This window comes from Monomorium pharaonis, unplaced genomic scaffold (assembly GCF_013373865.1).
Source record: "Monomorium pharaonis isolate MP-MQ-018 unplaced genomic scaffold, ASM1337386v2 scaffold_352, whole genome shotgun sequence".
Classification (NCBI taxonomy): Eukaryota; Metazoa; Arthropoda; class Insecta; order Hymenoptera; family Formicidae; genus Monomorium; species Monomorium pharaonis.
The window spans coordinates 14,539-25,653 of record NW_023415640.1 but is presented as its reverse complement, the minus strand read 5'-3'; the positions used below and the strand labels follow the sequence as shown (position 1 = coordinate 25,653).

The window sequence follows — 11,115 nt, the reverse complement described above, 5'->3', positions numbered from 1 at the left end:
ATAAGGCAGTCAAATATGGCCGTCATCAAAGGAAAAAAAGCAAAATTATAGAATTATTAATAATTTTATAGTTGTCACTGTCAGATATTAATGTATCAATATCTTTGTCAAGTCTTCATTTAATCTTATATTCATAATAAGCTACTCAAAAAACACGTCATGCTTATTTGTACTAGTTTCTTGTTTTTCGCGGGCGTAAAAGGGTTAATGAAAAGAGCAGTCTAAAACAAATTTTTTTTCATTTTCGATATAAAGTCCAATTCATAAGCTAATATTAATACGTTAATTCTGGAAAAAAAAATTTTTAATCTATAAAAAAAATACATACAAAGTCTTGTTAATGCTTTGCATAAATAACTACATTTTAATCCCAATTATTTCACAGAGCAACAAAGATCGTTAACGCGCATTTATTAACTAACTTCATAAACATTTATTAACGATATAACTTTTTTCAAAATATCAGCCATACGTAAGAATCAAATAAACAGTAGACACGCTAGTAAACCAAGATCTCTCACATTTATGTTCCTCTTCATTGTTTCCTAAACGAAAAAAAATTGTGCATTGATTTATCGGGAAACGATATTTTCATTAACAAGAACAGAAAGAAACTACTTACTTTCTTTGTCTATCTTGTTAATAAAAGTAGTTTTTCCAAATCCGTCATAACCATAACAACTTATTACGGGTACACTAGGAAAGAAATTTTGGAATATTGTTAATTCCAATTTACTTTTATTTTTGCAATTTTCAAAATAACCAACAGGATTTGAAGAACAGTATTCACAAAAACTCGCAAGTCTAAATCCTATGGAATGTTTCTTTAATTTCACTTTGTCCTTAAATAATTTAAATGTTGCTTCAATCTGCTCCTTTATATTAAAATAATTTGTTCCACATCTCTGGTCCAAAATCATAGACCATGTCTTTATATAACCCGTGATTAAGACAGCAACACAAGAAAAATCAAGATGAAACATTTCTTGTTTGTAGTTCATCCACGTTTCATTAAAATCATTAACATATTTACGTTTTAAATAAATCTTTAATACCTCACCACCCCATACAGAAACAATGTCATTTCCTTTGCTGAACACATCCAGAAAGAAAGAAATTTATATTAGTAATTATATTATAGTTGGATAATGATCCTGACTTATAACTTTTAACGTATTATTGATTATACCTATTATTCATTGGATTATTATTAATAAGTATAGTAGTAATAAATATTAATAATACACACACACACATATACATATGTTAATAATAATCAATAGGTACAATAAGTATTAACTATACCTTCTTTGTATGGCTGAGATCCAACGTTCTGCTATGGATTGACTTACAAAATCATAAAATAATAAAAGACATGTAGACATCTCGTGTTTTGTCTTAGATTTTGTATAATTATTAATTGTTTTTATTATCTTCTGATAATTAGCTGTTTTCTGTATGTCATTATGTTCTTTTAATTCAAATACTTTTATTTTTACTTCCGGAATTCGTGGTAAAAATGTACATAATATGCGAAACGGATTTTGGGATCTTATCTCTTTGCATCTCGTTGGTATTTTCAAAGAAACATCTTCGCAAAGCAATGTTATAAGCTTGCAACGTTCAGGTAGTAATTCTAACATTTTTTTCATTTTTTCTTAAAAAAAATTTAAAAGTTAGAAAATATAAAATTTTTTAATTCGATAGAATAATATAGAATTTTAACAATTCTATATTACTCTATGATTTAAATAAAAAAATAAATAAAAAATTAATTTAAAAATAATATAAATATTTTAAAAATCATTTATCATAAATTATATATATATATATATATATATATATATTTCAATATTTATTATTAATAAAATCTTTTTATTTATCTGATTACTTAATTGTAATATAAAGCAAAATATTTCGCAGTAAGCAAGATATCATTAACACTACATTAATACAATGATATTTTAAAAGAATTATATATTTAAAAGATCTAACGTTTTCAAATATGTAATTCTTAATGTTATATGCAACAGTTTTATGAAAAATATTTGAGTAGAGCATTAAAAATAATATTTCTATACTGTAATTATAATGTATAGAAATATTACGTTATGAAGTAATAATTCAAAAATATTATGTTACAATATTTATAAAATCCACATAAAACAATGTTTTAAAAGATTGCAGATTTAATGTTATTTGCTTATTGAAAACTATTACAAACTCCAAAAATCTTTAAAAATATACATAGCAAAAAATTTTCAAATAATTAAAATTTTAATATCTCAAAAAATTAAGCATTTACGCAACTTCGCACTTATGAATTTGATTATATTTAATCAGTACCATGTATGTAAGAATTTGATTATTAGTGAGTAGTAAATTAAAATTAAGCCCTTTTATGTACCAATAAGAAAATTAAAATTATAATTTATTTTTATAAGATTACGAAGTTTGTTTCTCTATAACTATCAATAAGAATGTAATAAAAGTATAAAATGTATACCTTCTATATATGAAATTTTAAAATAATCGTTAGTAAAAAAAACAAAACCTATTGATGGATGAATTTTTATATTCCTGACATAACTTGACAAATGAATAGGTGAAGAGATATTAGGGGTAGAAGTACTAAAGAAAAAATAAGGACCTCTTGTCCATTTTTCCTTATTTGCAGCTTCTAACCAAGACCTAAAAAATATAATTTTGTACTTAAATTTGTAATATGTTACGCCCATCTTCCAATGTCATATATTTGTTGTTCACAGCATAATGATATTATAATTACTTTTTTACAACATGATTTATCACGAAAAGATAATTTAAAAATCAAATTTTTTGTATTTATTCACGTTAATATAGCTGGGTTATGACACAGTATAACTAATGAAGTCATTCTACGAAAAAATTTATGTGCGTGATCCTGCAGATTTTATTGCATACTTTTAATTTCAATCTGTATCAAATAAATGATATAAAAATATATATATGTGCACACAAATAAGTAGAAGTTTAATTTTTAATTTAATTTTTACACTCGGCTAGTAACTGCTGTTCGATCAAATTATTGAAAAACACATTGAACTCAAATGATACAGAAACGATAAAATCAAAGTAAAATTTTTATACAAAATATTTCGATTTTTTCTGGTTCTTTTTTATTTTTGCGTGTCTAATAATTTGTAAATTGATATAAAATATTGCTTTTTTGCCTTATATATTTTATTATCTTTTAATTGAATAAAAGAAAATATTTACGAAAATACGCAACGATCAACACGTTTTTTACGTAGGGACAGCGTCATACACGTGATCGGTGATCGGTAGCTTGGCCGAGTCTCAAGCAGTTTCAGGCGGTAGTCTAGAGGATCACAATAGAAATTGAGCCGAAAAGCTGGGCATTTTAAGATATACATACATACCTGCAAACCATTGCGGCACTCGCCAGATCCCTGGCATGTAAATATTGAAAGATGATTCTCAGAATGTCGTAATGTAAATAGACACTCGAATCTAATGTAATTTTATCGCTCTGTGTTGCGTTACTGTTTTCGATCACAACAGATTTTTCTTTCCGAGCTTTCTTTTGTATTATTCGTTTCATTCTTTTTCAATTGAGTTTAATCAATTTGAATGGCACGATCCAAGAATTAAATCATACAAATATATTTCAAAATTCGTTGAAGTTCTTGAAAAAGGACTTTTTCAAATAACGTCAACAAGAATACGTCAAATGGAGTATGATTATTTTAGAGATCTAAAATTTGAATAAGCTACTAAACCTTTAGGTGCTTTTCAACAACGTACAGAGGCAATACTTTGAAATACATAAAACTGATAAAACTAATGCTTACCAACTACACAATCGTACGTCATACACAGTTAAAAAGCTAAGTTCGACTGCATCGTCATGAATCCGGGTGCGTTGTCTTTGGCGCTCACAGCGCTGGGAGCAGCACTTATTTCATTTTTAGCTGCGTTCCAAAATTCACTAGCAGTACTGAAAATCTATAGGCCACGTTACATATACTACAGATTTTCAGTACTGGCAGTGAATTTTGGAACGCAACTAAGACTTTTGTATAATGCATAACGCTTAAAAGAATCAATCAATCAGAATCGCCTTTTCTCTCCTCAGGATAAAAATAGAAGCCTGTGATTGGTTTGTTCTCTTATGCGTTATGCAAAAGTCTGTGCTGCGGCCTTAAAGGACAGCGTCAAGAGGAATGCAACCACTTATTTTTCTAAAGAAAGTTCTAGTAATAGAAGACTCCGCACAAAACACGTGAAAAAGTGGTCCCGGATAGAATTGGCTAAAATTTTAGTATAATGAAGTCTTGACTGAAAGTCCTGATTGAAAGTCTCAATAGCCGGAATTCAGAAAATACAATATGTAGTACAATATATTTGTATTAATACAATAATTTATTACTGTATTATATATATTTGTAGTTGTAACAAATAATAAAATAAAATATATCCATTAAATACTTTCCAGGATCTAGAAAACAATCTTTTTCTTCGTTTTTTTTTTAACAAAAAGATTTTTTTTAAACAATTTAGAAGTATAATCACTCCAAAAAAATAATTTTTGGAATTAATATAAATAACCCAACGTTTTCCTAAATTTGATGTCAATGTTACAACTACAAATATATATAATACAGTAATAAATTATTGTATTAATACAAATATATTGTACTATATATTGTGTTATGTACTATATATATTGTACTAATACAAATAATTAATTATTGATTAATGCAAATTATTTGCTATTACTATCTTTTTTATTTCATTATCTTTTACATTTGTCTTTTATCTATTTGTCTACGTTCAACCTCTCTATTTTATATTAAACTATAATCTCACATTTACATTTCCATTTCTACATTATTACATTTGTTTTATATGCAATATTTAATATTGTTTATCGCCCAGTCCACGGTACTTGAGTTGCGGTAGACACAGATTGTAAAATGAGCTATCGATGAAATCAGTCAAATTTTGCCACTTTACCCATTGATCTTTCTTCAAGTGCTCCGCACTTTTCGCTCTTCCGACAAAGTGCGGATCCACAATTAACAGATACACACTTTCGTTTCCGATATGCAATCCTACTATACATTTGCTAGAGCAGTCTCTGTCCCCACCCATCATAATTGGACTGCCAAATCGCTCAAAGTGTCTTTTAATGTTATCCACTTGGTCGATCAAGCTCTTCCCGCTCGAGACGTGAATTATTTTGCTAAGACTTTCGTAAAGTTGATTTAAAACAACGGATACCTATAAAGTATGCGAAATATAAAATCTTTTTTATGTAAAACTCCTCGATAGACTAAAGAATTCAGTTTACTTCAAAGCTTCCTATCCATTCTCTCGATCCGATAAACGATCTGTCTTTATCCTCCACCTCGACAAGGATCTCTTGTATTTTACTAACGCTTGGAACATTTTTTTCTAAATTCTCATTATTTATAATCCATGAGCAAATAGTTTGAAGTGTCCTATATCCGCATCCCCAACCCTAAATATTGGTAAATATATATTTATATTTTTGTGATTTAGTACGCAAGAAACTTTTAATTACAATTATTCCAATTAATTAATCACCCTATCATTAAAACCGTCGCAACCATAATGCCAATACTCGTAATCTCCTTGCACCAAGTATGTCTCGCCATTATCTGGTAAGGTTAAATTTTCATGAATATTTTTCAACAAATTGTTGGAATAATTAACGATCATCTTTTCTACGTATCGTTAAAAAGACCTAAACAATCACAATGTTTATTAACATATAATACATAAAAATATATTTACTAAATAATCATTATAATATAGCAAAATAACAATTATTATCATATACTTAAGAATTAATAATTTACAAATTTATATTATATAAATCGTACAAATTTTTATAACTTTCTAACTAAATTTATAATCCCAAAATTATAGAGTGTATGTTACCTATAAACTGATAATAGTGAAAGTTATTTAAACAGCATAGAAATATTGTATGTGTTGTATGTGTATATGTTTTGCTATACAAATGATAAAAATTAGTCTACAGAAGTGATCTATTTTTTTTAACTGCTGCATATTTTTCTATATTTTTATATATCTAAGTATCTAGATATACATTTAATAAATATTTATAAATTTGTATACGATAAAATATTTATTATCTTACATTATCTAAATTGGAAAATACATTTTTTCAAGTTGGCTGACACGATTTCTCCAAAAGTCAATAATCTTTACTAATATATGTAAACGTTAAAACCAATTAACTCCAGTATTAAAAAAAAAATCATGTCAGTTAACTTAAAAAATGTGTTTTGAAATTTATAAAATGTAAAAATCGATAAACATTTAACTATATCAAAATTTGTAGATTAAATTATTTATTAAATATATACAAGTATAAAGATATAGAAAGCTATGTAGCAGTATTTAAAAAATTTTCCAAAAGTAAACAAACTTCTTGTGCACTCTATACTAGAATACCTTTTTAATATAAATAATAAAATTATATATTAACTTTAATAATAAATTCATTATGTTGAAATAATTGTTCGTATAATTGTTCATACCTTAAAAAAAATATCAATTGGAACAAAAGTAGAATGCAAGGAGAAAGTAATAGAAACGTAAACAAAATTTCTGAATAAAACGTAAATTGAAACAATGATGTAAAAGAAAGCATTGACGCTTCATAAAAGTTTCGCTTACACTTTTATCACTCTCTTCTTACATTTGACTTACACTCGGATTTTTATTTTCACCGGAATATAATTTTAGAATTATAAATTTTAGATTCTAAAACCGCAGAATTTATCATAAATCGTTTATTATGAATGAGTTTATATCGAAACTTTACGAATGGAGATTTGTATTTCCCGCTTGCAAACATCGCCTAACTTCACACAAGCTGCTACCATCCATATGTCATAACCTATTCATTCAAATGTTAAACAACAATTTGTTGCTATCTACTGCAAGTAGATCTGACATTAAACTCTCAAAAAAAAAAAAAAAAAAAAAAAAAAAACGTTTGACATTTTCGATATGGTTTAATTTAGGATACCTGAAGCCTGTTCTTTAGATTAGTTTTTTATTCTTGCACTGCTGCACTAGTTAGAATAAGAAAAAAATTTGTTTTATTTTAGCTTATTGCACCAGTGCAATAGTGCAGCGATAAAGAACAGGTCTCTAGCACTCACCCAGAAGGCTCGGGTTCGATTCCCGGCAAGGAAAATTTAAAAACTGGATGTCCAAATAGCAGAATATGGAATACACTGATTAGAGCCGAGAGCACACTATCTAAATAGATACCTCTAAAAAAAAAAAAAAACGGCAGAAAAAACTCGGCGGTAGAGATTCTGAACTAAACTGAAGCCGTTGTTCCGTTGAATCTTGTTGAGACAAGAGCACGCGTCTAAAGACAGCCGGTCCGTTTATTAATTAATAAACGCAGCGGCAAGCGAATCGTGGCGTCACCTGTCAACACGTCGGAACGACGATGTCGTCGCTGATTCTACCGTGAGAGATGGGATTTAATCGGAGAGCCACGGTAGAAGAGACGCGCGAGAGGGTTTCACTTGAGCTCTCGATACTCGCGACTGAATATTCCAAGGATCGACACCGAGATTGATCAACGACGACGAGGACAAGATCAACGAACGCCAATCTCGACGGAATGAACACACAGGGATCTCGTAGCGTAATGCCGATTGAGGCGCACGAGAGCGTGGAAGTCGCGGAACTACAGGAGGAAGGGAGACAACGAGCAGTGATGCCAATTTAGCTGTTTTCCCGCTAAATCTAGTGTTTTTCAAAGTTCATCTAGCTGGTAAATTTAAAAAATGCGGATAACGGTAATTCTAACTTTATGAAATATTTTTCTAGCTTTTTTCTAGCGGATTTTAAGTAAAGTTTTGTCAGAGAGAAACCTGAGAGCGGCCACCACGGTCTTTTTTATGCGACTGATATTTGATTAGCATCAGCGCTAAACATGGATATAAAACTACACGTGATTTCACTCATTTATCAAAATAATTAATAAAGAAATCTATTCTTGGTGTGTATCCGTGCTACATAGGAGCAAACAAGATGATATCTTTACCTTCTCAATAGCACATACATTTAATACAAAATAAATAATTATGTTATTAACATTTTATGTGCATATATAGCTCAGAACGCAATTACATTATACACATAAGCATTTTTTTGCCAAATGTTAAACGCTAGAACTCTCTTTAAAAACGATATCAAAGCACAGAGCTACGAGAACTACCGAGATTTGTCGCCAGAATTGACATAACTATCCAGCACGACACATTTTTTCGAGTGTCGTGCTGATTTCGCCTATTTAAAATTATGTGCACATTTTTAAACGATAGAACTCTGTTTAAAAATGATATCAAAGCACAGAACTATTGAAGAACTACGTAGCCTCGATAATTTTACATTCTCTTCTAGGGCTAAGTTAGCACCTTTGTTTAATTTGCCACTCTAATGTCTCTCTTCTCCTGTTTCGTCTTTAGCCCTTGCAATCTTCACCCGTTACCCTGGGCAGGGATCCTTGGCAGGTGCTGGTTCCCCGGACCAGGGAGCCCCTGGAATCTGCGGTGGGCAGGGGTTGATTCAATTCCCCTGATAGGACTGTCCATAAGGAGTTCCTACCCGCTACCCGGATGATATAATAATACAAATACAAACCAATCCTAAAATATATTACAATCGAAATTTCTTATGTATACCTATATATAGCTATAAATAGGCAAATTCCAATAGTATTTCTACCTATCGTATTCGCATTTTCAAATCAATTATGCGCGCTTTCCGTTTGTACAATTATTATTACATAGTTTATATATTATAACGCAGATTTAAAAAATTATACATAAAAAATTTAATTATATTTATTATTACTAAACTTGCGGTCTACATATTATTGTCAATATTCCGTCTAATAATTTTAACTATCGAATTATGTCTCCTTGCTCCCGCTTACTTGTACATACTTTTTATGTATGTATCTGCCGGCTTTTTTTTTTTTTTTTTTTTTTTTATAGAGGAGGAAATCTTCAAAAGACTCCCCGAAAGACTAGGAGAGTGTGGGATTCAGCGGAAGGCACGTCAGACGAAAAGCCTCACCGCCGCCTACCCACTAAAACCTCCTCTTTCCTATAACATGACCTAACGAGAAAAGTCTGAAACAGGCGGTAAACAACACATTTGCGAGCCCTACAACCCTAGATTTATTTATCCGTATTTCCATTTATTCGTTTACCTATTCACACATTCCTACCTACCCGTATCCCTACCTACCCGGATCCCTACCTACCTACGTTAATTTTTGACACTCTTTTGATAAATTTCTTCTTTTTTTCCGGCCAGATTGGACTCACCTTTCGTTGATCCTGGCCAAATCCATTCTAGCTGCATGACAGCCAGATAATTTAAGACATTTAAGTAATAGCGAATTAAACAAGTATATACATTTATACTTGTTTTAAATAAAAATATTTTAACAAAAAAATTTAAAAACATTTAGAACAACGAATCTATGAAAAGTCGCATTTATCTGTATTATTTATAAGACATAATAAATAAAGAGATTTAATATAAATTTTATAGATTCGTTGTTTTATAAAAAAAATCGTCACTCACCGATCCGATGCGCAACGAGCGGAGTTATTCAGCCACGAAGCTGCGATGATACTGTAACACACAAATATAAGATTCAAATTAAAACAGTGCTTAAAATAATAAATATTTTTGAAAATTTTATAATTTATATATTAAATATTATATTATATATTAAAATAAATAAATAATAAAAATCATTTGTGCAAATAAAAAATATTTACCTCAAGGTTGCTCCGCTGATGCCCGATGCCCTTCCTGGACCTCCTCCTCCTCTCGTTGCACAACTGAACACTTGCTACGGTGATTCTGTAACAAACAAACGCAAAGTCCAATTTAAAGCAGAACAAAAGGAACAATTAATATTGTAAAAAATAATTCAGGGAATGCAGCTCTGTACTTGGGTTCATTAAGTAAATACAATAATTAATTGATAGAATAATTTGTAAAATACTTTAACATACATATAGATTGAAATTAAAATAGAGCTCACAATTGCTAATATAAAATGAAAGATGATTGTTACATATAAAATTTATTATTCTTTTAATTATTAATATAATCGTCATATAATTAATATTTTTCGAAATAAAAAAAGCTTCATAAAATTAAATTTGTATAAAATTTTACTTGATTCTCGATAATGCTGTAATTTATCTAGTAAAACCGAATGGAAAAAACTATTGATTTTATACAAATAATAAGTTATACTCACTCCAAGGAATGACACTGCGGAATGACACGAGGCCTTGCCCAGGCCTGCATCTCCTCCTCCTCTTGTTGCACACTCGCGACACTCGCGAATAACATACTTTGTTTTCAAATAAATCGGTCGGCACTCCCGAAGCAAACGCGCGTGAAACTAATTAGACTAATCCATAAAACCCATGATACGACTTCAAATACAAAAAAGAGTTGCGTAAGTTTAATTTTATCTTATTGTGGATTTATTAGTAACGTTTTTTTTTTAAAGGTGGAAAAACAGGTCGCGAAAACACGAGACGATGTAAAGCGCACGGCGAGATAAGCTTTAGTTTTTTAAGTTAATTTACTCGCGATTTTCCAAAATACTTTGGTGTGAATTTATTTAAAATGCTTCTATTTCTTTATTTCAAGGGGGAAAGAGTAGTTGGTTGCGACGAGCACCTTGATGAAGGCCCTCGACGCGGATAGATGTCCTGAGAGAGACATCGAAGAACGGGAAGGACAAAGGATTGCGACGATCGCCCTGACGCTCTCGACGCGGATAGATACCTTGAGAGAGGCATCGCAGGAACGAGAAGTGTGGAGGCATGGGAAAGCAAGTCGCGAAACACGAGACGACGTAAGACGCGCGGCGAGATAAACTTTAGTTTCTTAAGTTAATTTACTCGCGATTTTCCTAAATACTTTGGTGTGAATTTATTTAAAATGCTTCTATTTCTTTATTTCAAGGGGGAAAGAGTAGTTGGTTGCGAC

General features: G+C 30.2%; 3 protein-coding genes and 1 long non-coding RNA gene across 8 annotated transcripts; 1 reads left to right on the top strand and 3 right to left on the bottom strand.

Annotated features, from left to right (window-relative positions):
- Positions 1-288: 288 nt before the first annotated feature.
- Positions 289-1,660, bottom strand: LOC105833328. The gene is made up of 3 exons (XM_012674988.3): positions 1,306-1,660; positions 623-1,092; positions 289-545 (listed from the first exon to the last, which is right to left on the bottom strand). Exons 1-3 carry the CDS (start codon positions 1,650-1,652, stop codon positions 463-465), a joined length of 900 nt encoding a protein of 299 aa, XP_012530442.2. The 5' UTR covers positions 1,653-1,660; the 3' UTR covers positions 289-462.
- Positions 1,661-2,290: 630 nt separating this feature from the next.
- On the bottom strand, positions 2,291-4,725 carry LOC118648282. 2 transcript variants are annotated; one of them, XM_036294622.1, is made up of 2 exons: positions 3,423-4,725; positions 2,291-2,691 (listed from the first exon to the last, which is right to left on the bottom strand). In XM_036294622.1, exons 1-2 carry the CDS (start codon positions 3,602-3,604, stop codon positions 2,472-2,474), a joined length of 402 nt encoding a protein of 133 aa, XP_036150515.1. In that variant the 5' UTR covers positions 3,605-4,725; the 3' UTR covers positions 2,291-2,471. The 2 variants fall into 2 exon arrangements, with proteins under 2 accessions (XP_036150515.1, XP_036150516.1); XM_036294623.1 differs by lacking the exon at positions 2,291-2,691 and adding an exon at positions 3,205-3,361 and having other exon boundaries at positions 3,423-4,718.
- Positions 4,726-4,774: 49 nt separating this feature from the next.
- LOC118644050 (ufm1-specific protease 1-like) lies at positions 4,775-7,712 on the bottom strand. Of its 4 annotated transcripts, none has more exons than XM_036294618.1 (4): positions 7,504-7,712; positions 5,614-5,773; positions 5,357-5,527; positions 4,775-5,286 (listed from the first exon to the last, which is right to left on the bottom strand). In XM_036294618.1, exons 2-4 carry the CDS (start codon positions 5,746-5,748, stop codon positions 4,921-4,923), a joined length of 672 nt encoding a protein of 223 aa, XP_036150511.1. In that variant the 5' UTR covers positions 5,749-5,773; positions 7,504-7,712; the 3' UTR covers positions 4,775-4,920. The 4 variants fall into 4 exon arrangements, with proteins under 4 accessions (XP_036150511.1, XP_036150514.1, XP_036150513.1 ...); XM_036294621.1 differs by lacking the exon at positions 7,504-7,712 and adding an exon at positions 7,227-7,497; XM_036294620.1 differs by lacking the exon at positions 7,504-7,712 and adding an exon at positions 6,736-7,182.
- An 83-nt stretch (positions 7,713-7,795) lies between these two features.
- Positions 7,796-9,831, top strand: LOC118648283. The gene is made up of 2 exons (XR_004965233.1): positions 7,796-7,880; positions 8,553-9,831. It is a non-coding gene; the product is annotated as an uncharacterized LOC118648283 (long non-coding RNA).
- Positions 9,832-11,115: the final 1,284 nt, after the last annotated feature.